Genomic DNA, 27,337 nt, shown 5'->3' with positions numbered 1-27,337 from the left:
GAGGGCATTCTTAAAATGTTTTCACTCCCCTTGGAAGTTTTCTGCAGTGACAGAGTTCAGAAGTAGAATTCTTATTTCTGGACTCTGGTATGAGGCAAGTGGGCAGTGTAGTCTGCCCACTGGAGCTGGTTATGTTGAGAGCCCTGATGCTTGGGATCTTGGCCAGGGAGATGATATTGCTATTGTTTTGCCTATTTTGCTTTGATTTGGAGGAATTTGTCGAGTTTTCTTTGATACTTCTCCAGTGGTTTGAGTTTCTTCCTGTAGATTGTCCTGTTTCCAAAGCATAGAGGAAGGCAGGTACGCCATGTAGACCATCATCGTTGTTCAGTCTTGGTCTTGGAACACTGATTTCCTCAATGGGCCAAAGGCTACATTAGAGATGCCTGTGAATTTTGCAATCCATATCTGCCTTGGCTGTGTGATGTTCTCTGCATACAAATAACTGAAAAAAAGAACATAAGAAAATGGGAACAAGAACATGGCACTTGGCCCCTCAAGCCTGCTCCACCTTCTTTATGATCATGACTGATACGACTTGGGCCTCATCTCCTCTCCTGTGCCAGTTGCCCTTAACCCTTAATAAACTGTAAATTCAAAAATATATTTCCTTTCTTAGTGATGACACCACTGTCATAGGCTGAATCAAAGGTGGTGATGAATCAGCATATACAAGGGAGACTGAAATTCTGGCTGAGTGATGTCATAACAACAGCCGCTCACTCAATGTCAGCAAGATCAAGGAACTGATTATAGTCTTCAGGAGAAGGAAACCAGTAGTTCATGAGCCAGTCTTCATCAGAGGTGGAGAGGATCAGCAACCTTAAATTCCTAGATGTTGTTATTTCAGAGTACCTGTCCTGGGCCCAGCACATATATGCAATTATGAAGAAAGCACGACAGCACCTCTACTTCCTTAGGAGTTTGCAGAGATTCAGTATGTCATCTAAAACTTTGACAGACTTCTATAGATGAGTAGTAGAGAGTATATTGACTGGCTGCATCACAGCCTGGTATGGAAATACCAATGCCCTTGAACAGCAAATTCTACAAAAAGTAAAAAAAATCCAGCATGGGTGAAACTCTCTCAATCATTGAGCACAATGAAACGTTGTTACAGGAAAGCAGCATCCATCATCAGAGACCCCCACCATGAAGGACATGCTCTATTCTTGCTTCTGCCATCAGGAAGGAAGTACACGAGCCTTAGGACTCGCACCACAAGGTTTAGGAACAGTTATTACCCTTCAACTATTGGGCTCTTGAACAAAGAGGATAATATCGCTCAGCTTCACTTGCTGAAATGTTCCCACAATAAATAGATTCACTTTCAAGGACTCTCCATCTCATGTTCTCGATACTTATCACTTATTTATTTAAATCATTGTTTCTTCATTTTGCACTTGCACAGTTTGTTGTCTTTTGTACTCCGGTTGAAAGCCTTAGTTTAGCAGTTGTTCATTGATTTTGTTATGATTACTATCCAATAGATTTATTGAGTATGCCCACAAGAAAATGAATCTCATGGTTGTAAGTGGTGACATATATGTACTTTGATAATAGAATTTACTTTGTACTATGTAAATACCTACAACAATGATTTGAGCATCAACAACTCTGTAGGGTAGGGGATTTCAGAGATTCATCACCCTCTGTGATGCAGCTTCCCCTTCAGCTGGTGGATCAACTCTGCTGCAGCAGGAATATTGTAGGATGAGAATGGAGAGGAGGGCCGAGCATGTGGTAAATGTTAGAGTAATGCTGATAGATTTATGAGGGAAGCCAAATCTGGAAAATGTCTTCAAAATTTCTTTCATTCAACAGTCAAGAGCTTCTAAAACCAGTCACAGTGGTTATTGACATCTGTATTTTTATGAATTTATCAAATGGTGAAGACTATGTCCAATGTGTCTGTTGATGGATGCAGTCCGGATGAAGATAGTAAGTGAGAAAACACAATAAATCTAGCAAGATGCCAATGATTGCACCATCTTAGAGAATTATTCTTCTGCCCTTCGCACACCCCTCCCAGACTGTAACCACCCCATACCCTCTTCCAGATGATGTCTCGGGTACATCGGATTTCATATGCTCCATAAACCCTGTTACTTTTCAACTATTTTATGTGCCTTTCATCCTCTTACTGTGTTACATAGAAACATAGAAAATTGGTGCAGGAGTAGGCCATTCGGCCCTTCGAGCTTGCACCGCCATTCAGTATGATCATGGCTGATCGTCCAACTCAGAACCCTGTACACGCTTTCTCTATATAACCCCTGATCCCTTTAGCCACAAGGGCCATAACTAACTTCCTCTTAAATATAGCCAATGAACCAGCCTCAACTGTTTCCTGTGGCAGAGAATTCCACAGATTCACCACTCTCTGTGTGAAGAAGTTTTTCCTCATCTCGGTTCTAAAAGGGGAAGCCTTTAACTGTGACCCCTCGTTCTGGACTTCCCCAACATCGGAAACAATCTTCCTGCATCTAGCCTGTCCAATCCCTTTAGAATTTTATACGTTTCAATAAGATCCCCCCTCAATCTTCTAAATTCCAGTGAGTATAAGCCTAGTCAATCCAGTCTTTCTTCATATGAAAGTCCTGCCATCCCAGGAATCAATCTGGTGAACCTTCTCTGTACTCCCTCTATGGCAAGAATGTCTTTCCTCAGATTAAGGGACCAAAACTGCAAACAATACTCAAGGTGCGGTCTCACCAAGGCCTTGTACAACTGCAGTAGAACCTCCCTGCTTCTGTACTCAAATCCTTTTGCTATGAATGCCAACATACCATTTGCCTTTTTAACCGCCTGCTGTACCTGCATGCCCACCTTCAATGAATGGTGTACAATGACACCCAGGTCTTGTTGCACCTCCCCTTTTTCTAATCGGCCACCATTCAGATAATAATCTGTTTTCCTGTTCTTGCAACCAAAGTGGATAACCTCACATTTATCCACATTAAATTGCATCTGCCATGAATTTGCCCACTCACCTAACCTATCCAAGTCACCCTGCATCCTCTTAGCATCCTCCTCACAGCTAACACCGCCGCCCAGCTTCGTGTCATCCGCAAACTTGGAGATGCTGCATTTAATTCCCTCGTCTAAATCATTAATATATATTGTAAACAACTGGGGTCCCAGCACTGAACCTTGCGGTACCCCACTAGTCACTGCCTGCCATTCTGAAAAGGTCCTGTTTACTCCCACTCTTTGCTTCCTGTCTCCCAACCAATTCTCTATCCACATCAATACTATACCCCCAATACCGTGTGCTTTAAGTTTGCACACTAATCTCCTGTGTGGGACCTTGTCAAAAGCCTTTTGAAAATCTAAATATACCACATCCACTGGCTCTCCCCTATCCACTCTACTAGTTACATCTTCAAAAAATTCTATAAGATTCATCAGACATGATTTTCCTTTCACAAATCCATGCTCACTTTGTCCGATGATTTCACCTCTTTCCAAATGTGCTGTTATCACATCTTTGATAACTGACTCTAGCATTTTCCCCACCACCGATGTCAAGCTAACCGGTCTATAATTCCCCGGTTTTTCTCTCCCTCCTTTTTTAAAAAGTGGGGTTACATTAGCCACCCTCCAATCCTCAGGAACTAATCCAGAATCTAAGGAGTTTTGAAAAATTATCACTAATGCATCCACTATTTCTTGGGCTACTTCCTTAAGCACTCTGGGATGCAGACCATCTGGCCCTGAGAATTTATCTGCCTTTAATCCCTTCAACTTACCTAACACTACTTCCCTACTAACATGTATTTCCCTCAGTTGCTCCATCTCACTAGACCCTTGATCCCTTACTATTTCCGGAAGATTATTTATGTCCTCCTTAGTGAAGACAGAACCAAAGTAGCTATTTAATTGGTCTGCCATGTCTTTGTTTCCTATGATCAATTCACCTGTTTCTGACTGTAAGGGACCTACATTTGTCTTGACCAATCTTTTTCTTTTCACATATCTATAAAAGCTTTTACAGTCAGTTTTTATGCCAGCTTTCTCTCATAATCTTTTTTCCCTTTCCTAATTAAGCACTTTGTCCTCCTCTGCTGGTCTCTGAATTTCTCCCAGTCCTCAGGTGTGCCGCTTTTTTTTTTGCTAATTTATATGTTTCTTCTTTGGACTTGATACTATCCCTAATTTCCCTTGTCAGCCACGGGTGCACTACCTTCCCTGGTTTATTCTTTTGCCAAACAGGGATGAACAATTGTTGTAGTTCATCCATGCGATCTTTAAATGCTTGCCATTGCATATCCACCGTCAACTCTCTAAGTATCATTTGCCAGTCTATCTTAGCTAATTCACGTCTCATACCTTCAAAGTTACCATTCTTGAAGTTCAGAACCTTTGTTTCTGAATTAACTATATCACTCTCCATCTTAATGAAGAATTCCACCATATTATGGCCACTCTTACCCAAGGGGCCTCGCACGACAAGATTGCTAACTAACCCTTCCTCATTGCTCAATACCCAATCTAGAATGGCCTGCTCTCTAGTTGGTTCCTCGACATGTTGGTTCAGAAAACCATCCCGCATACATTCCAAGAAATCCTCTTCCTCAGCACCCTTACCAATTTGGTTCACCCAATCTATACGTAGATTGAAGTCACCCATTATAACTACTGTTCCTTTATTGCATGCATTTCTAATTTCCTGTTTAATGCCATCCCCAACCTCACTACTACTGTCAGGTGGCCTGTACACAACTCCCACCAGCGTTTTCTGCCCCTTAGTGTTATGCAGCTCTACCCATATCGATTCCACATCCTCCAGGCTAATGTCCTTCCTTTCTATTGCGTTAATCTCCTCTCTAACCAGCAATGCTACCCCACCTCCTTTTCTTTCCTGTCTATCCCTCCTGAATATTGAATATCCCTGGATGTTGAGCTCCTGTGCCGCAGAGCCACCCGTGGTGCAATGAACTCGGCTGCTGCTGCCTTCCCCTGATGAGACATCTCCCCCAACAGTATCCAAAACAGCATATCTGTTTAGGAGGGAGATGACCTCAGGGGACTCCTGCACTACCTGCCTACTGCTACGCTGTCTAGTGGCCACCCCTTCCCTTTCTGCCTGTGTAGCCTTTACCTGCGGTGTGGCCAACTCACTGAACGTGCTATTTACGACTTTCTCAGCATCGTGGATGCTCCAGTATGAATCCAATCGCAGCTCCAGACGCTCAATGTGGTCTGCCAGAAACTGCAGTTGGACACACTTTCTGCACACGTTGTTGTCAGGGACACTGGAAGTATCCCTGATTTCCCACATGCTGCAGGATGAACAAACCACGGGGCTAATCTCAGCTGCCATGACCTACCCAATACTTGCCTCAACTTTTGAAACTTTCTCCTTTTAAAGGAACTTACCCGGTCTTACCTCACTTGGAGTGAAGCTCGTCCTCAGCCGCTGCTCGCCGAAGCCTCTTGAGACAAAGCCTTCCTACTCTGTCCCCCTCTACTCCGTCGCCCGCTCCGTCTAACTGTTCTCTTTAAATACTGCCGCTGCCTCACGGTCCGACTTACATGCGCTTGCGTAGTCGTGCCCCCGTTAAACTGCCGAAGAAAATGTTGAGGAAGCATTGAACGTGTACCAGGTAGCATGCCGTGGGATGGAATCAATGACACTAATGTTGAAGATAAGTGTTGAAGAACATCATATTTTAGCCTTGTTCTATTTCTGTGTTTCTGTTTTTAAGTCCAAGCAGCATTAATTAGTTCTTGGATCTTCTGGTTGGTCTTATCAGATGAATGTCAGGATTGTCTCAAAGAGAAATACAGAAATCCATGAAAGTCTGACAATCTTGGCGTGATTCTAAAGCAGAGGTATAATTCATGACCCATACCCCCCCCCCCCACCCCTGTGACTTGCCCTCTTTTCATCAATACTATCAATGAGGAGAAACAGGAGCTTGAAGATGTATACTCAGCATTTTAGGAACAACTTCTTCCCTTATGCCACTAGATTTCTGAAGTGTTCACAGACTATTTTTCTCACTTTTTGCACTATATATTTATTAAATTTATATATTCTTTGTGTAATTTGTAGTGATTTTTATGTATTGCACTATACTGCTCCAACAAATTTCACAACATATGTCAGTGATGATAAACCAGATTCTGTATTTTCTTGTAACTGCAGCAACTGCACATCTCTGTCCAAATGAAGCTAGTACTGTAGCATGCTTTATTAATATCCTCCACTGAAAGTTTCTATTGGATAACAAGACCATAAGCCATACAGTACTGTATAAATTTAAAAAAAAACTAGGGTGCCCAAAACTTGCACAGTACTGTATTTGTTAACGTAGAGCATAGAGCGGGTTTGTAAATCTGACAGGAGCAAACGATGTTGGAAATGGTGAGGGTGGAGTGCCTCGGGAGGGGTGTGGGGCAGGTGGCAGAGAAGGAGTGCCGGGTGGGGATTGGCATGTGTGCAGACACACCCAGCCCTGAGACGGCAGGCAAGCTCATGTGATTCCGAACAATTGTTTTATTGATCATTATAGAGTGTCTCTCTGGTGCTTCCTTCTTCCTCCCCTCTCCATTCTCCTTTTCCCAACCATGATTTCTCTCTCCCTGACCCCTTCCAACTCTTAGTCCACAATAGAGACCCATATCAGAATTAGGTTTACTATCACTCACACGTCATAAAATTTATTTTCCTTTCTGGCAGCAGTACAGTGCAATATGTAAAATTACTACAGTGCTGTGCAAATGTTTTAGGCACACTAGCTATATATATGTTCCTAAGACTTTTGCACAATACTGTAGGAGTAGAGTTAGGCCATTCGGCACATCAATTCTGCTCCACCATTTCATCATGGCTAATTTATTATCCCTCTCAACCCCATTCTCCTGTCTTCTCCATGTAACCTTTGACACCCTTACTAATCAACCTTTCTTCCAGGTGAGGCAACACTTCACCTGTGAATCTTCTGTATCTGCTTCTCTCATTGCGGCCTCCTCTACATTGGTGAGACCTGATGTAAATTGGGTACCGTTTTGTTGAGCACCTCCACTCCATTCACCAAAAGGGGAATTTTCCAATGGCTAACCATTTTAATTCCTATCCGCATTTCCATTCCAACATGTTGGTGTATGGCCTCCTCTTTTGTGGGGAGAGGGCAGGAGCGGGGTACTGATTGTGGATGATCAGCCATGATCACATTGAATGGCGGTGCTGGTTTGAAGGGCAGAATGCCCTACTCCTGCACCAATTGTCTATTGTCTTTTGCCACAATGAGGCCACTCTCAGGGTGGAGGGGCAACACCTCATATTCTGTCTAGGTAGCTTCCAACCTGATGGCATGAACATTGATTTCCCCTTCTGGGTTTTTTTTCTTCACCCTTTCCTCTTCTATTCCACATTCTGACTTCTTATTTCTTCTCTTCACCTGACTATCACCTCTTCCTGGTGGCCCTTCTCCCATGGTCAACTGTCTGCTCCCAGCAGGTTTCTTCTCCAGTTATTTACCTTTCACACATTCTTGACTTTACCTGTCACCTTCTAACTAATCCTTCTATTCACACCCCATCATTTTATTCTGGTGTTTTCCCCTTCCTTTCCAGTCCTGAAGAAGGTTCTTGGCCCAAAACATCAATTGGTTATTAATTTCCCTAGATGCTACCTGAGGCGTAGATTTCTCCAGCATTTTGTGTGTGAACTTCCGCTTTAAATACACCCATCGACTTGTTTGTGGCAATGAATTCCAAAGATTTTCCATCCTTTGGTTAAAGAAATCTCTCTTTAGAATAGAAAGGATTGCAAGTATTTGGTAGGTTTTATGATAGGTTAATCAACATAATGAATTTAGTTAACTGTGTTCCAGCGTTGCAGTAATTCTGTTAACTTTATCTTGGTGTTAATTCAACATGACATTTGATACAGGCAGAAAGCATTTCTTTATAGGAACTATCATTGTTGATTTGATTAGCTGAAATGCAATGAATGCAGTCTGTTTATTTCTTTGTATGCAGATCCATGAAAAAAACATCAGTTTTTAAGTCTGTTACAAATTGGTTATTTTCACTGTGTAAAATTGTACTTTTTAAGACACTGTTGTAATCAGAAAACCTGCACATTTTAATGTAAATACATCTGCCCCATTTGCACAAGGTAGTAAATTTGGGCTGTTGGTTAGACATACCAGAGACTTATTTAAAATTGTTCTGTTGATTTTTTTCGAATTCCTCACTGGACTGCTCAAAACAAAACTTGAGCAGTTGTTTAAGATGTGGAAATTTCCAAAAGAACAGCTTTAAAAAATTCCATTTAAAGTTTATTTCCATGTGTGCAAAAAGGTCAAAAACCTTTGTAGATTTGCAAATGAAGTTAGAAAAACTTGAGTGTAGGTGCCAGGAAATTGACATTTACTTCTCCTGGGAATGTACTAATATGGTTGATTAATTTGCTTCACCAGTTCTACTTGAAAAATATATCCGGTTGAAGTCTAACCTTTTTGAGTCAGGCTGATGTTGAATCAAAACAAGGTGCTTAAAGACACAAATGCTATTTGATAAATGTCACCATGTTACTGTAAATTGAGTGAACTTGTGATGTTTTTCTTTTGTTAAACCTTTTACTATTAAAATGAGTTTACTGGGAGAAAAGAAGCAAGTGCCAAAAAGTTTCTTCATTTGTCTTCACTCTTCACTTTTTTGAAAGTTTGGTGATTTAGGATGTAGTTTAAAACGTGCAAAAATATCTTAAAATAGGATTGCAGATTATAGAAAGTAGCTAGCCTGTTTACTCAGGGCAAGTCCCCAACAAAACAACATGATTATCACCAAATTTGGTTTAGGGATGAATATTGTCCAGGACCTGGGATAATTTCTCTGCTCCTCTTTCAGATGGGAAGTCGAAGTTGTCTTGATTTAATTACGTATCTGAGTGGTTGATTAATCCCTTTGTGGTGTATCTTGCCAGCATACTCTGCTTTCCTTGCTTTTCCTTTAGTTTTTCATTTTCACATACTTTAACTTTTAAATGATCAGCAAACTGACATGCTGTTACTGAGACTAGATGATCCACCCATATGCAAGTGTTATAATAGAATTAAAGTGGGTGAGTGTCTATATGATTGAACAATCACAATGTCTGATTTTTGACCAAGAGTTGTATAAATGTTTGAAAGTGAAAGAGAGTTGTGGGATGATCAGGAAAAACTCTGGGAATGGGATTGAAAAGATTTACATGAGTTTCTCCATGGGTAAATGCCCATGATTTGAATGTATTTTCAAGTTTGAGTTGTGCTCGAACCAACTCAATTGCATTTGTATTTTGCTAGCAAAGCCAATATTAATCGTCCATAACTGTTGCCCTTCCAATGAGATGCATGTGATGGTAGTTCATGATCAACCGGATGACTGGTTTCTGAGTGAATTGCAGAATAGTTACAGCGTGGGTGGAGACCATTCGGCTGTGGTTGTATCTACTGGTTCTAGTAAGATTTATCCTACTAGAAATTAATCTGGCTCCGCCACTACACTTGGCATTACTACCATATCTTAACTACAATAAAACCTGGACAATCCATTATCCTATTGTTTGGAAACATTTATGGTTTAACATTTGGCTCACTGGAGTCACATTTACAAACTCCTTTTAGACTTTTGGGGACCCCAGCTGCACCCTCTTCAATTAAGCTCACAGGGACCTACTTTATGCATACCTTTAAGGACACAGGGACCCTGTTCCTGAGCTCCCTTTAAGCCAAAAAAAAGGACCCTTTTCCCAGGATTATTTAAAAAATACTGGGGCCCCTTTAAATTCAGAGGGTTATTATTCCCACAAGAATTTTAAATGTATCACTTCCCTGCTTCCTACACACTTTTAAATTTATTGTGTTTTGTTTCATGTGCTCTCTTTAAATTTGTCTGCTTTGCTAGAAAATTTATTATACTCCCATGTAAAATCTGAAAATGGATAATGAAATGTAATTGATGTCTTAATGGGAGTAATGTCCACTTGTCAGTAGTATTTACCAATTGGACATCATAAATGTCCATGGGTGCTGGATTATTAAAGGTTTACTGTATTCACAATAGGTTGGGAAAACAGTTTCCTTAAGATATGTTTTTTTAAGGTCCAGTAATGATTGATAATCACTATTGTTAATACCAGAATTAACTAAAAATTCCTACCTATTCCAGTGACATTTCACTTTTCTTCACCAGGGTTCTAATTTACCAGAGATAAATCACACAGTGACTATGATTCATAAAATACAGTATGTCCATTATGGTTTACTTTTAACTACAGTCATATGAGTGTAGATAAAATTGGGGTACTTCAACAATGGGTGAAAGGGAGTATAAACTTTAAAAATATATATCAATTGATGACTTGGCATTATTTTAACAGGAACAAATATATGAAATTCTTGATGCAATGTTCGAGAGAAAAGTTGAACCATCAGAGCATGTCATTGACCAAGATGATGATGGAGACAATTTCTATGTAATTGAACGGTAAGGAACTTAAATTCTGTAGTAGTACAGGGATTTTGATTTAATATTATATATAGTGTAACTTAAGATCTCTTTTGTGAGTCATTTTGAGAAGGTTTTACTAGAATGGAAAATTGAATATTTCTACACATCTTATGCCATGCACTGATTATTGTAAATAATAGTTGGAAAACATTATTTTCTGGATTGAAATTTAGTTGAACTCTGAGTTCCAAACTCTGACTGGATTTTTAATGTTTATATTTCTAACAAATAGTATTTGTTCAGTAGAGCCTTTATTTTCTTTGCCTCTTTATCTGCCCTTGTCTTCTGAAGCAAAAGCAAATAAACTATTGGAGATACTCAAGCAGTATCTGGATGCAAAAAGATAATTGACATTTTGGGTCAGGATCCAGCATCAGGGCAGTGTAATGCAGAGTCCTGACCTGAAAAGCAAACTATCCCTTTGCCTCCACAGACATTGCTTGACCCCCATAGAGTTCTTCCTGCAGTTTGTTTTTTGTTCTAGATTCCAATATCTGTAGCTTCTCATGTCCCCTTGTGCATTCTGAATACTTGCTTAAAAACTAAAGTACAAGATAATATTTAACACAGTAATTGGATGTTTACTTCAAACAAAATTTTATCTTTTAGGTATCTGTCCTTTTTACTTATTTTTAGGAGTCATTCTGAATATGTTCAGGATTAGGGTAAAATTGTTCAATGCTCATAGAACAGCATAACATTGGGCTCCCTCAAAAGTCATTTTTCCCTCTTCCCCTTTCTTCCATTCCCTACTCTGGCTCCCTTCTTACCTCTTCTCCTCTCCTTCCTATCACCTTTCCCTGGTGCCCCTCCTCCTTCCCTTTCTCCCATGGTCCACTCTCCTCTCCTATCAGATCCGTTCCTCTTCTGCCTTTACCACCCATCGCCTCCCAACTTCTCACTTCACTACCCCCTCCCTCACTCACCTGGCTTCTTTCCCCTTTCCTTCCAGTCTCGATGAAGGGTCTCCGCTTGAAACTTCAGCTGTTTATTTCTTTTAATAGATGCTGTCTGACCTACTGAGTTCCTGCAGCATTTTGTCTGTGTTACTCCTTCAAAAGTTTTCTTCTGTTTGAGGAAGTCCTCAAATTAATTAGTACAATACAAACTTCACAAATAATATGATACATGTTATGTGAGACTATGAAATATTCCATGATGCAAAATACACTAATATGCTACCTACAATTTGGTAACTGAGGTAGCTTTATAACTATAACTGCCAATCAAATGCAATACTTTTTAATTCTGACTCTGGATGAAGCTCATTCCAGTGATTACTTTATATATTACTTGCTTTTTAACTGGATAACTTTGAACAAAACTCACTCAGAGAAATTTGTGCAGCCCCTTCTGTATGTGGAAGCTGCTAAGTTTTATCCCGAGCCTTACTTTATTATATAAAAACCAACCACATCAATTAGATTGGGAAAGTCTCTGATTCATGTTTGCCTGCTGCAAGTTCATGAAGTTTGACTATTACTACAACAAAAATGCTGTGATGGGAAGCAAGTCTGAGTATATCAGCATCCTGAACATTGGTGAATAGGTTTTACTCCCATGTTGATTATATTGCTTACCACTTTCAAAGACCGTAGGGGATGGAACCAGGCATAAACCATGCTTAATCCAGGCTGGCTTCATGTGCTCAAGATTTTGACTGCACGTGAAAAATCATCTTTATGTTACTACCTTTATCCATATGATGGAAACCTGAACATAGCACAATTAACTCCAAGGGTCTGTAATTCCTGGAGTTTTGGAGTGATTCAAACTCTATTCTAGCACGTTTAACTGTACTGAACTATAAGAAGTTAATACTTTTCTCCTAGTGCATTCAGTATTCATAAAAGGTATTATCTACAGTGGTTGGTACAGTGACTTGATCTTTCCACCTTGCGATTTAAAAAAAAATACACCATGTATATCTGTTCCAATCACACAACTTTTCATTCAGTTTTCTTTTGACTTGGTACCTTGAGCTGTATTTTCCGAGAAGTGACAGAAGTTCCTAACATTTCTCTGTGTTATTAGGAAGCTGGAACTCCTGCATGAATGTAGAAATGCTGAACTCCCTGACAGGTGCTAAAGATGTCTTGACTGTGCTTAAAAAATGGATTCCCCTTTACCAGAGTACCATGTACCTATAGTTTTTTTTAAAAGATTATGCCTGGCCTTCTCATGTTAAGCCTGGATCAGATGAGACCTTCTGCAAGGGCGCCAGAGTAGTGTATCAGTTAGCATAATGCTAGCATAGTGTATCAGTTAGCATAATTACAGGCAGTCCCCGAGTTACAAATGTCTGACTTACGGACAACTCGTACTTATGAACGACCTGCCATAAAGCCTATTATATTGAAAATCCGAATTAAATACAATGGTTCGTAGTAACGAACGCACGCATTACATTGTGATGCTCATGAAAACATTGCACAGCTTCAGTGGTTCATCGCCTCGTGGAAGGCTGTCCCGCCATTTTAAGTCGGACCTCGTTGCCGTTAACCCTGTGCTGAGTGTGTAACTTTGTATTTGGCTTAAATTTTTCTCTTAATTACCCTTGTAACCATGTCCTCCAAAGCGTAAATCCAATGCAAGTGCTGGTGATGCATCAAAGAAAAGGAAAACGAGCATGGTTGAAAATAAGGTGGAAATAATAAAGCTATTGGAAAGAGGTGAGACGCCATCGGTCATTGGAAAAGTGTTAGGCTACAGTCAGTCAACTATCGGAACAAAGGGTGAAGTGAGAATAATGGAGCATGTGAAAGGCCCTACCCTGATGAAAGCTACAATTATTACTAAGCAACACAGTGGTTTAATTATTGAAATGGAAAGGCTATTGATAATTTGGATAGACGATCAAAATCAGCGTAATATTCCTATTAGCCTTACTTTACTGCAAGAAAAGGCTCGAAGCCTTTTCAATGATTTAAAAGCTGCACGTACAGCAAATGAAGGTGCTTGTGATGAAAAATTTGTTGCGAGTAGGGGTTGGTTCACTCGTTTCAAAGTGAGGGCAAATTTAAATAATATTAAAGTGCAAGTTGAAGCAGCGAGTGCTGATGAAAGTGCTGCGAGTGATTTTCCTGAAATGTTTAAAAAAATTATTGAGGAGGGAGGTTATTTGCCAGATCAAACATTTAATGTAGACGAGACTGGCTTATTTTGGGGAAAAAATGCCTGAAAGGACCTACATTTCGAAAGAGGAAAAAAGTGCACCAGAGCATAAGGCATTGAAGGATAGGCTAACGTTATTGCTTGGGGGTAACGCATCTGGGGATTTCAACCTCAAGCCTCTGCTTGTGTATCGCTCCCTAAATCTGAGGGAACTTCGCCATATCATTAAGGCATCTCTTCCCGTTATTTGGAAGGCAAATTCAAAGGCTTGGGTTACAATTGCCGTCTTTGAAGATTGGTTCTTGAACCATTTTGTTCCTGTTGTTGAACATTATTGCTTGGCCAAAAAATTTCCTTTCAAGATTCTCCTTGTGCTTGACAACACACTTGGACATCCAAGCACTTTAGATGACCTTCACCCCAATGTAAAAGTCATATTTTTACTCCCCCCAACATCACATCACTACTTCAGCCAATGGATCAGGGAGTCATAGCCTCCTTTAAGGCCTATTATTTACGGCAGACCTTCTCACAAACAGTCAGGGCTACCCAAGATGATGTGATGAGCCTAAGGGAGTTCTGGAGAGATTATAACATTTATGATGCCATAAAAAATATTGCTGATTCTTGGGATGAAGTGAAACAGTCAAATATGAAAGGAGTGTGGTTTAAATTGTGCCCCCAGTTTGCGCATGCTTCTCAGGGATTTACAGCTGACGACATCGCACCACCCCCACTTGTCCCATTTAACCTGTCACAGTGCGGTGGATTTTAGGACCCAGGGCAGCTCAGGTTGCGCCGCCCACAGTGTACAGTACAGTACGTACTGTATCTGTTCCATTGACGGAAAATGATCACATTTGCAAATAAGGTGGAAATAATACAGCGATTGGAAAGAGGTGAAATGCCATCGGTCATTGGAAAAGCGTAGGCTACAGTTGGTCAACGATTGGAACAATTTTAAAGAATAAAGTGAGAATAATGGAGCATGCAAAAGGCCCTGCCCTGATGAAAGCTACAATTATTACTAAGTAACGCAGTGGTTTAATTTTGAAATACAGTACATACATTTCTTAAGTGTTTTATATGCATAGAAAGGTAAAATATATACTATATACTAAGACAAATGTTTGACTAACTGACGCTAAATAATACTGAATGTACCTATTCTGACTTACGTACAAATCCGACTTAAAGACGGACTCAGGAATGGAACTCGTTCGTAACCCGGGGACTGCCTGTACAGTGCCAGTGACCCGGGTTCAATTTTGCTGCCATTTGTAAGGAATTTGTATTTCCTCCCTGTGACTGCATGGGTTTCCTCTGGGTGCTCCAGTTTCCTCCCACATTCCAAAGGCATATGGGTTAACAGGTTCATTGGATATTTGGGTCTAACTGGGTGGCCTGGACTAGAAGGGCCTGTTACCATGCTGTATCTCTAAATAATAAAAATCATTAAATAAAGCACAATGAACTTACTGATCTCACTGCAGAGGAATAGGCAAATTTTAAGTAATTTAATTGTTTTAAATGAATATACTATAAAAGTAGTGAATTAAAAAAAATCTTCCTGTACTTCAGAAATTTAAAATGAAAATTAATTTCAATAGTTTGATTTTAAATAGTCTTTGTAAATGTTAAATGCTGCAGCTTTACTACTTGTCAAAAGTTTTTTTGTGAGGGTGAGCTTTGCCACTTGCTAATTCAGGACCTCACCAGTCAGGTTGATATTGGTTTGGATGGTGTTTGAAAACCGCAACCTGCATTGTGCTGTAGTCTTTCTGTTGACGCATTTGCAGCTGACTAGCTTGATTGTTTTATTTTAGATTCAAAACTTTTTGTTTTATCATTTACATCTATACCTATTGGTTAAAATAATTGGTTGAAATAAATAGTTTTGCCTTTCTCTTACATTCTTGGTGGTATATAACAATAGACAATAGACAGTAGGTGCAGGTGTAGGTCATTCAGCCCTTCTAGCCAGCACTGCCATTCACTGTGATCATGGCTGATCATACACAATCAGTACCCTGTTCCTGCCCTCTCCCCATATCCCTTGACCCCGCTATCTGTAAGAGCTCTATCTAACTCTCTCTTGAATGCATCCAGAGACTTGGCCTCCACTGCCTTCTGGGGCAGAGCATTCCACATATCCACCACTCTCTGGGTGAAAAAGTTTTTCCGCATCTCTGTTCTAAATGGCCTACCCCTTATTCTTAAACTGTAGCCTCTAGTTCTGGACTCACCCATCAGCGGGAACATGCTTCCTGCCTCCAGTGTGTCCAATCCCTTAATAATCTTATATGTTTCAATCAGATCCCCTCTCATCCTTCTAAATTCGACTAAATTCTAAATAACAACTGCAAAACCACTTACTGCCAGGTATAATAGTACCTCTGAAATATATGGCTGGAAGGTGAAGGCAGTGCATAGTTGGAAAAACCATTACTTGCAATTTATCCTCCAAGATAGACATCATTCTGACACAGTCAAGTCAAGTCAAGTTTATTGTCAGTTAACTAAGTACATGTATGTAATGTATAATCATATAATGTATATAGAAACAAGACATTTCTCCAAACTAAGGTGTAAAGCAGAGTAGTACACATAACACATGATAACTTAAGAAGGTAATGAAACTTATGACATTAAAACACATTTCCATTCTTTTTCTGTTGTTGCTGGTTCCACAAAACACTTCATGATGCCAGCCATCAGTGATTGGGGTTCACATTCCACCACTGTCCAAAAGGAGTTTGTATGTTCTTCCCGTAACTGCGTGGGTTTCCACCTGTGATACTCTGCTTATTTCCCATGTTCTAAAGATGTATGGGCTAGGGTTAGTGAGTTGTGGGCATATTATGTTAGTGGAAGAATGGCACACTTACAAGCTGCCGTTGTTGCAAATGTCACATTTCATTGTCTTGATGTATACATGACAAATAAAGCTAATCCTTCTTTCTTTCTTTTTTGTAGTGTTATAGAGTCATGTACAGCCTAGCCACTCCTATTTGCATGTGTTTGGCCCATATTGCTCTAAACCTTTCCTATCCATGTACCAGTCCGGAGGTGCTTGCTAGTCCAGAGCATTTTTACATTCTGATGCCATTAATCCCCATCATGTACATTTTCATCCTGCATTTGCTTGTGACTCCCTGTGTAAAATCCCTTAGGAAATCTATCAGTGGTATACATTTGAAAAAAACTTTGTCATAAGGTGGGCGTTGAAAGCGGACCCAAATGCAAGACACAGACACTGAAGTACTAGGAACAGGACTAGGTGTGTCGAGAAAGCAAGGGAAGTGGGGAAGAAACAATGCTGGACGAGACTAGGATACAGGGCCTGGGCCAGGACTAGACTAGGAAAGTGGGACCTGGACGGGGAACTTGGAACTTGGAACCTGGGTCTCGACTCAGGCTCGGACTCCGGATCTAGGCGAGGACAAGATGTGGCAAGGCAACAGGACTGGATGTGGGGGCAGGATGCGGGACTCCTGGGCTGGATGAGGACATGAAGCTCAGACTCGGACTTGAGAGACTGGAACATAGAGCCTTGGTCTTAGGAGACAGTAACGCAGAGCCTAGGTCTTGGGAGACAGGAATGCAGAGCCTTGGTCTTGGGAGACAGGAATGCAGAACACAGAGCCGGGACCCCTCCTTGGGAAAAGGATGTAGGGCCGGGACTCATACAGAGAAAGCTGAACACGACGAGACTGTTCCCAACACAAGGTAGCGGCAAATGGCCGGACCTACCTAGCGAAGGTTAGGACACAAAGAGACAGTTCCAAACAACGAAAGACGGTTCCTTATCTAGACACAGCAAGGCTCTGGTCTTGCTCCAGTGGTAGAACTTGATGGTGAGAATAGGCGAGGACGCAGGCGAGGCTCCAGCCAAGGGAAGGGAACAGCCCGCCTCAGGGTAACGGCAAAGACGGCCTGACTTGCCCTACAGAGGCGAAGACGGGATACTGATGAGAAGAACCAGCCCCTACACTTGACCCCAGGGCCACTTATATTCCCAGCCCCAGGTGCATCAGGTGCCTATGATTAAGCCCAACTGAAACAAGGGACAGCCGGAAGACCCGGAGTCCAGGGACCGGACCATGAACCGGAACATGGACTTCACGGACCAGACCATGACAAACTTAAGTAATAGGTAACATAACAACAGGACAAACTGAAGTGAAATATCAATAAGGTTCAGTATTCTAAAATAAATTGATATGCATTTATTGTCTGCTTTCATGGCCAATATTTTACCTAGTGTTGTTTACTTAGCATGAAATGAGATTTGCTTTCACTTATGACTGCCTTACATTAAATGTGATGTTGAGGTAAGCATTTTTTCTGAATAAAATACATGATCATTAATTTAAGATCTACATTGTGCGGATAGAAATGGATGATATTGTTTTAGGCAACTGATTTTTTTTTGGACACCTGAGCATGAATTTTTATGGCAATTCTGCCTACTGTATGGCCAAAAACACATCAATCAAAGTTTTCCTTTCATGCAAAATATTTCTTATGAGAAATTGCAGCAAAGATTGCTGCAATCTTGTTTATTGCAGTGGCATATAGAGAGACAAGCTTGTATTTTTCAGAACTGCTTCCTGCACACTCTATCACGGTAATAGTATTATAAGTAAAAAGAACAGGCATCCTGCCAGCGGTATGACTCTATCAATGAAGAACTCATAAAGACCATCAGACTGGTTGACTTTCATTTTCTAATGTTGGTTGAATACCTGGAAAATGCTGTTTTCAAACATTACTGTGCATAAAAGCATTTGGAGAAGAACTATTACACATGCAATCATACAAAAATCAAAAATAAATTATTTTTAATTTCTTCTAGTTTTCTTTCCTATTGCACATTTAGAGAAATGGGGTTGCGGAGCTGGATAGTGGAAGGCCCCTCTGGGATGTGGGAAGGCAGGGAGACCTCCAGTGTTGGTGATGACTACACCTGCATCCAACTGCAGCTTCTAACAGGCTGTGGTAAGGAGTTGGAGGTGGAACTGGATGAACTCCGGATCATTCGGGAGGCTGAGGGGTTGATAGACAGGAAGCACAGGGAGGTAGTTAAACCTAAGCTGCAGGACACAAGTTACTGGTTGACTGGCAGGAGGGTTAAAGGGGTTGAACACCCAGTGCAGAGTACCACTGTGGCCATCCTCTTCATAAACAACTATACCACTTTGGATATCGTTGGGGGGGAATGACCTACTAGAGGGAAGCCCTAGTGGTCAGGTCTCTGGCACTGTGGCTCAGAAGCAAAAAGGGACGAAGAGGCAAGCTGTACTGATGGGAAGTTTATTGGTTAGGAGAAAAGAAAGGAGGTTCTGTGGACGAGAGCGAGATCTCCTGATGGCATGTTGCCTTTTGGGTGCCAGGGTCAGGGACATCTTGGATCAAGTCCGCAGCATTCTTGAGTGTGAAGTTGAGCAGCCATGGTCATGATCTACATCAGTACCAATAACATGAGTAGGAGGGGGTGATGAGCTCCTGCAAAATCAGCTCTTGGAGTTAGGTGCTAAGTTAAAGATAAGACCTCTAGGGTTGTGATATCAGGATTGCTACCCACACCACTTGTTAGTGAGGCCAGAAATAGGAAGATTATATAGTTTAATATGTGGCTAAGAGAGGGCTTCAAATTCTTGGATCCTTGGGCTCTCTTCCAGGGAAGGTGAAACCTGTACAGAAGGGACAGTTTGCACCTGAGCTGGAGGGGAACTAATACCCTAGCGGTAAGGTTTGCTAGTTCTGCACGATGGGGTTTTAATCTAGAGTGACAGCAATAAGAAAACCAGAGCGGCAGAATACATTGTGGAATTTTAGTGGAGAAAGATGTTGAGTAGGAATCAAAAGGTTGAGCATAGCGGCACTAATGTTCTGAGCTGCATATATTTCAATGCAACGAGAGGCAGCTGAGCTCTGGGTATGGACCAGCACATGAAATTATGACATTATAACCATTATTGAGACTTGGTTGCAGGAGGGCAGGACTGTCAACTCAGTGTTCCGGGGTTTCATTGTTTTTGAATGGGAGGGATTAAAGGGAGAGGGATGTCGTACTAGTCAGAGAAACTGTCACAGTAGTGCTCAGACAGGACAGACGGGAAAAAGTGAGGTTTTATGGCTAGAACTGAGGAATAGGAAAAGAACGATCACCTTAATAGGATTTATATTATAGACACCGAACAGTCAGTGGGATTTAGAGGAAGAATGTGTAGAGTTCACGTGCAAGAAGCTCAAGGTTGTGATAGTAAATGATTTTAATTTTCCACATAGTAACTGGGACTCCTGAACTGTAAAAGAGCTGGATGGAAAAGAGTTTGTCTAGTATGTTCAGGAAGATTTACTTGATAAGTGTTTAGAAGTCCCAGCTGGAGAGAGTGCAATACTAGGTCTCCTATTAGGGAATGAAACAGGTGACAGAAGTTTGTGTCAGGAAGCACTTTGCATCTGGTGATCATAATGCCATTAGTTTCAAAGTATTTATGGAAAAGGATGGGTCTGGTCCTTGGGTTGAGATTCTAAATTAGAGAAAGACCAATTTTGATGTCATCAGAAAAGATCTGGCAAATGTGGATTGGGTTAGGTTGCTCTCTGGCAAATGTGGACTTGGTAAGTGGGAGGCCTTCAAAAGTGAAAATTTGAGACTGCGGAGTCTGCGGTTCCTTTCAGAATAAAGGTGAGGATAACAGGTTTAGGGTACCTTGGTTTTCAAGGGATATCAAGACCCAGTTAAGAAAAAGAAGAAGGTCCATAGCAGGTGGAGGCTGGGAGAAACAAATGAGGTACTTAAGGAGTGTAAGTGCAAGGGAACAACATAAGAGGGAATCAGGAAGGTAACAAAAAGGCACAAGGTTGCTTTAACAGACAGGGTGAAGGAGAATTCTCAGGGCTTTTACAGATATTTTAAGAACAAAAAGATAGCAAGAGACAAAATTGGTCCTCTGGAAGATCAGAGTTGTTTTCTATGTGTGAAGCCAAAAGAGCTTGGGTTGATTTTAAATGCACCTTTTGTATCTGTATTTACTCGGGAGACAGAAGCAGAGTCTATAGAAGTAAGGCAAAGCAGTCGCGAGGTCATGGATTACTGAGGAGGAGGTGCTTGCTGTCTTGAGGTGGATTATGGTGGATAAATTCCCAGGACCCTGTGGGAGGCTAGTCAAGAAATTGGAGGGGCCCTACCAGAGATACTGTATTTAAATAACCTTAGTCATGAGTAAGGTGCTGGTGGATTGGAGAATAGCTAATGTTTTTTCCATTGTTTAAGCAAGGTTAAGATTAAACTAGGAAATTATAGGCTGCTGAGCCTGACATCAGTAGTGGGAAAGTTATTGGATGGTATTCTAAGGGATTGGATATATAACTATTTGATAGGCAGGGACTGATTAGGGATAGTCATTATGGCTTTGTACCTGGCAAATCATGTCCAACCAAACTTCTAGAGTTTTTCGAGGAAGTTACCAGGAAGGTTGATGAAGGCCAAATGTTATCTGCATGACTTTAGCAAGACCTTTGACAAGGTCCCACATGGGAGTTTGGTCAAGAAGATTCAGTTGCTTGACATTGAAGATGAGGAAGTAAATTGGATTAGACATTGGTTTTGCAGGAGAAGCTAAAGAGTGGTAGTTAATGATTGCCTCTCTGACTGGAGGCCTGTGACTATTGGTGTGCTGCAGGGGTTGGTGCTGGGTCCATTGTTTTTTGTCATCTATCTGAATGATAAGTGGTAAATTGGATCAGCAAATTTGCAGATGACACCAAGATTGGGGGTGTAGTGGACAGCGAGTAAGACTGTCAAAGCATGGAGCAGGATCTGGACCAGCAGGAAAAACGGGCTGAAAAATGGCAGATGGAATTTAATGTAGACAAGTCTGAGGAGTTGCACTTTCAGGGTAGTTCTTACACGGGGAGCATTAGGGTAGTGAAGTGAGGTATGCGGTAGAGCAGAGGGATCTGGGAATACAGATGCATAGTTGAAAATGGTGTCACAGGTAGATGGGGTTGTAAAGAGAGCTTTTGGAACATTGGACTTCGTAAGTCAATGTATTGAGTACAGAAGTTGGGATGTTATGTTGAAATTGTATAAAATGTTGATAAGTTGGAGTATTGGTCATTGACGTACAGGAAAGATGTAAATAAGGTTGAAAATTTACAAGGATGTTGCCAGGACTTGAGGACCTTAGTTATGGGGAACGGTTGAATAGCATAGGCCTTCATTCACTAGAACGTAGAAAATTGAGGGGAGATTTGATAAAGGTATACAAAATTATGAGGGGTATAGATAGGCTAAATGCAAGCAAGCTTTTTCCACTGAGTTTGGATGAGACTGCATTTAGAGGTCATGGGTTAAGGGTGAAAGCTGTAAGGGGAACATGAGGGGAAGCTTCACTCAGAGGGTGGTAATAGCTGTCAGTGCAAGTAGTGGATACAGGTTCATTTTCAACGCTTATGAGAAATTTGGATAGGTACATGGATGGTAGGGGTATGGTTTAGCTGCAGATTGATGGAACTAGGCAGATTAATGGTTCGGCATGGACTGGATGGCCTGTAAGACCTATTTCTGTGCTGTAGTGTTCTCTGGCTGCAATTCATATAAAGACAAAGCAATGCAGGAAGCCAATGTGAAGCACATTTCAGCACATTTAATTCATCCTTTATAGTGTACAGTTATTTCAAGAAATGATTGTAAATTTACAGGTTTCCCCAAAATTGCCCTCATGATACATTTCTTGTTATAAGGCCATAAGACCATAAGATATAGGAGCAGAAGTAGGCCGTTCGGCCCATCGAGTCTGCTCCACCATTCAGTCACAGGCTGCTACAATTCTTCCATTCATCCCCACTCCCCTGTCTTCTCCACATATCCTTTGATGCCCTGGCAAATCAAAGGATATCTCAGCCTTAAATGCACCCAATAACTTGGCTTCCACAGCCGCTCATGGCAACAAATTCCACAGATTTACCACCCTCTGACTAAAGTAATTTCTCCATGTCTCTGTTTTAAATGACGTCCTTCAATCCTGAAGTCGTACCTCTTGTCCTAGACTCCCCTATCATGGGAAATAACTTTGGCATATCTAATTTATTCAGGCCTTTTAACATTTGGAATGTTTCTATGAGATCCCCCCCTCATTCTCCTGAACTCCAGGGAATACAGCCCAAGAGCTGCCAGATGTTCCTCATACAGTAACCCTTTCATTCCTGGAATCATTCTTGTGAATCTTCTCTGAACCCTCTCCAATGTCAGTATATCCTTTCTAAAATAAGTCCAAAGCTGAACACAATACTCCAAGTGTGGTCTCACAAGTGCCTTATAAAGCCTCAACACCACATCCCTGCTCTTATATTCTATACCTCTAGAAATGAATGCCAAGATTGCATTCGCCTTCTGCACCACTGACTCAACCTGGAGGTTAACCTTTAGGGCATCCTGCACAAGGACTCCCAATTCCCTTTGCATCTCTGCATTTTGAATTCTGTCCCCATCTAAATAATAGTCTGCCCATTTATTTCTTCCACCAAAGTGCATAACCATACATTTTCCAACATTGTATTTCATTTGCCACTTCTTTGCCCATTCCCCTAAACGATCTAAGTCTCTCTGCAGGCTCTCTGTTTCCTCAACACTACCCGCTCCTCCACCTCTATTTGTATCATCGGCATATTTAGCCACAAATCCATTAATCCCATAGTCCAAATCATTGACATACATCGTAAAAAGCAGCGGTCCCAACACCGAATTCCAGTGGTAACTGGCCGCCAGCCAGAACAGGATCCCTTTATTCCCATTCTCTGTTCTCAGCTGATCAGCCAATGTTTCACCCATACTAGTAACTTCCCTGTAATTCCACGGGCTCTTATGTTGCTAAGCAGCCTCATGTGCAGCACCTTGTTAAAGGCCTTCTGAAAATCCAAGTACATCACATCTACTTCATCTCCTTGGTCTACCCTGCTTGTAATGTCTTCAAAAAATCGCAGTAGGTTAGTCAGGCAGGATTTTCCTTTCAGAAAACCATGCTGGCTTTGGTCTATCTTATGTGCCTCCAGGTATTCTGTAATGTCATCCTTAACAATCAATTCCAACAACTTCCCAACCACTGATGTCAGGCTAATAGGGCTATAGTTTCCTTTCTGCTGCCTCCCACCCTTCTTAAATAGTGGAGTAACATTTGCAATTTGCTATTCATCTATTCATCGAGTACAATGCCAGAATCTATCGATTCTTGAAAAACCATTGTTAATGACTCCGCAATCTCGTCAGCTACTTCCCTCAGAACCCGAGGGTGCATTCCATCAAGTCCAGGAGATTTATCCACCCTCAAACTATTAAGCTTCCTGAGCACCTTCTCAGTCGTAATTTTCACTGCACAAACTTCACTTCCTTGACACTCTTGAATGTCCGGTATACCACATATGTCTTCCATTGTGAAGACTGATGCAAAATACACATTCAGTTCCTCTACCATCTCTGCGTCTCTCATTACAATATCTCCAGAGTCATTTCCTATTGGTTCTATATCTACCCTCGACTCTCTTTATGTACTTAAGAATATACTTATTAGCAGAAGCAGAGATGGGCAGTGCCTTCCTGTGTTTTCTATTGCACCCGAAGAACTTTTTCCCCCTGGAGGCCATTTGGCTTTGGTGTTGCTCATGCACCATGAGTAAAATGGTTAAACAGCTACTTAGAAACAGGGTATCAGTATTAGAAAAAATTGAACAGATTTGTGAAAAGAGAATGCTGAGGCTAATTGATGTGTTAATCTTTAAAGTAACAAAAGGGTGAGTTAAGATAGATAGTTTCTGTCTATGGAAGATATTTTCTCTTGTAGGGGAGATGAAAAAACAGGAAAAATAAATGGCCAGGAATCATTTGAGGAAGTATTGTGTGGCACTCAGTGCCATCTACGTCAGATCGCTTGATTCGCATCCTACCAACTACCCTAAACATTGATTTCCTCAATTAATCTGATTGATTCATTTTAGTTACTTGTCAGGACTGCTCCACAGTGCCTTTCAAGCTTGCAGGTGCTGTTGGAACAGCCGGGGCAAATAAATGCAGGAATCAATCCAGTTGATTAAGGGAATCAAATGTTTAGGGTAGTTGATGGGGTGCCAATCAAACACACAGAAACAAGAGATCCTGCAGATGCTGGAAATCCACAGTAACATGTACAAAATACTAGAGGAACTCAGCAGGTCAGGCAGCATCTATGGAAATGAACCAGTGGTCGACATTTGGACCAAGACACTTCATCAGAACTAGAAAGAAAAGGGGCAGACACCAGAATAAGGTGGTGGGGGAATGAGAGCAGGGCAGGTCAGGTGGATGAGGAAAGGGTGTGATGAAGTAATAAGCTGGGAGATGATAGGTGGAGAGCAGAGTGGACCATGGCATTTGTTTTGCGGTATATGGCACTGAGCTGCACACATCCTTCCTCAATATTCATATGGTCATTTATGTTCACTGATTTTCATTTCTCCTGCAAGTGAAAATATGTTCCAAAACCAGCTAGCCATATGGAGCATCACCACATGTGGGGCTCCTTTTGAATTTCATGTCATCCAAATTCAGAGACACTGGTCCTAGATTGTCATTAGGTCAAATCCTGGAACTCCCTACCGGAAGGCATTGAGGAATATTCATCAGAATGACATTAAAGGTTCAATAAGGTGGCTCAACACCCTTTTAGGGTAATTAGGGATGTGCCCACATGCCATAAATGAATAAATACAAAACAGTTGGAAGTTTCTACCCCACTTGAGCTGAAATAGCATGGGTACATTTAAGGGGATATTCTAGGCTAGTACAACATGAAAAAGTAGAAAGTTAAATCTAAATATGAGGCAACTCCTATCGGAGTATAAACATTACTTGTGATAAGTAAGGCCACAGACATAAGCCAGTCCTCATTGGAGGATCAGAGCTGGAGAGGGTCAGTAACTTTAAGTTTCTGGTTGTTACTATCTCAGAGGACCTGTCCTAGACCCATCACATAAATGTAATTGCAAAGAAAACACAACAGCAATTCTACTTTCTCAGGAGTCTGGAGGTTCGGCATGACACCTAAAACTTTGACAAACTTCTGTAGGTGTGTAGTGGAGTGTGTATTGATTGGCTGCATCACAGCCTAGTATGGGACATCAATGCCTTTGAACTGAAACTCCTACAAAAGGTAGTGAATTCAGCCCGGTACATCACAGGTAATGTGCTCCCAAGCATTGAGCACATCTATATGAAATGCTGTTGTAGGAAAGCAGCACCCATCATCAGGGATCCTCACCACTCATGCCATGCTCTTTTCTCACTGCTGCTATCAGGTAGAAGGTACACGAGCCCCAGAACTTGCAGCACCACGTTCAAGAACAGTTACTACCTGTCAACCAAAGGGGATAACTACGTATTGAGATGTCCCAGAACTAATCATCCCACTTTAAGGACTCTTTATCTTGCTATTTCATGTTCTTGTTATTTCTTGCTATTTATTTATATTTGCATTTGCACATTTTATTGTCTTCTGCACTCTACTTGATCTTTCATTGATCCTGTAAAAGTTACTATTCTATAGATTTGCTGCATATGCCCACAGGAAAATTAACTTCAGGGTTGTATGTGGCGAGATATATTTACTTTGATAATAAAATTTACATTGAACTTTGACCTTATTTCTTAATGTTATATGAAACACAGTCTGCTACATTGCCAGCATGTCTGTAGTTTTAGTATATCCTATGAAGGGAAGCTAACTGCTGTTAAGATGGAGTTGTGTCCTTGGAATCTTATAAATGCAGATAATGTATTGTCAAAATAGTTTTCTTAATTAATTTTGAAATTGTGCTGTTTTATCATATCTGCATTTTCTGTTGGTACTATAATTCAATGAGTTGATTGCTTTGTCTTTGCAAATAAATGGAGAAAATGTCTTTGCTATCTTAAAGAAGAGACCTGAAGGAAAGACCATAAGGCCATAAGACATGGGAGCAGAATTAGGCCATTTGGCTCATCAAGTCAGCTCTGCCATTGGATGATTTATTATCCCTCTCAAAGTTCCATTCTCCTGCCTTCTTCTCATAACCTTTGAAGTCCTTCCTGGTCTAGAAGCTATCAACCTCCACTTTAAGTAGACCCAATGACTTGGCTTCTACGGCCATCTGTGGCAATGAATTCCACATATTAACTACCCTCCACCTAAAGAAATTCCTCCTCATCACTGTTCTAAATGGAAATCCTTGTATTCTGAGGCTGTGCCCTCTTATCCTAGATTTCCCTTCTACCGGAAACATTCTCTCCACTTCTTCTCTAAGTAAGCTGAAGCATTCTGCCAATATGTTGAAAATACTATTATAAATTTGTTTTGCCGAGAATATTTGAATACAACAATGATGAACATTAAGGACAAGATGATTTTTAAAATGTTGAGTATGAATAGTGTGGATATAGACCACTTAAGTGTGATACTACATGAAGTCTTGAGAAACTAAGGGGAAATTCAGTAAAAATCCCATAGGGTATTGAAAATATTTGCCACTTCTTTTGGGCTGCTGTATTGTCTGAAATCAGGTTGATGTCAAGTTATGTCAAAGTCAAAGCAAAGCAATTGCCAAAATATGTACTGTGCCTATAAAAAATTATTAACCCCTGCCCTCTCGGAAGTTTTCATGTTTTATTGTTTTACAACATTAAATCACAGTGGAT

General features: G+C 41.0%; 1 protein-coding gene across 1 annotated transcript in view; it reads left to right on the top strand.

Annotated features, from left to right (window-relative positions):
* The window catches only part of prkar2aa (protein kinase, cAMP-dependent, regulatory, type II, alpha A), a 320,293-nt gene that overhangs the window by 231,722 nt on the left and 61,234 nt on the right, over positions 1-27,337 (top strand). The window contains exon 11 of the mRNA XM_073072054.1: positions 10,379-10,485. Coding sequence (XP_072928155.1) covers positions 10,379-10,485 — 107 coding nt within the window. The remainder of the gene's footprint in view (positions 1-10,378; positions 10,486-27,337) is intronic.

This window comes from Hemitrygon akajei, chromosome 19, assembly GCF_048418815.1.
Source record: "Hemitrygon akajei chromosome 19, sHemAka1.3, whole genome shotgun sequence".
Lineage (NCBI taxonomy): Eukaryota > Metazoa > Chordata > Chondrichthyes > Myliobatiformes > Dasyatidae > Hemitrygon > Hemitrygon akajei.
This window is presented reverse-complemented; position numbering and strand designations above follow the sequence as displayed.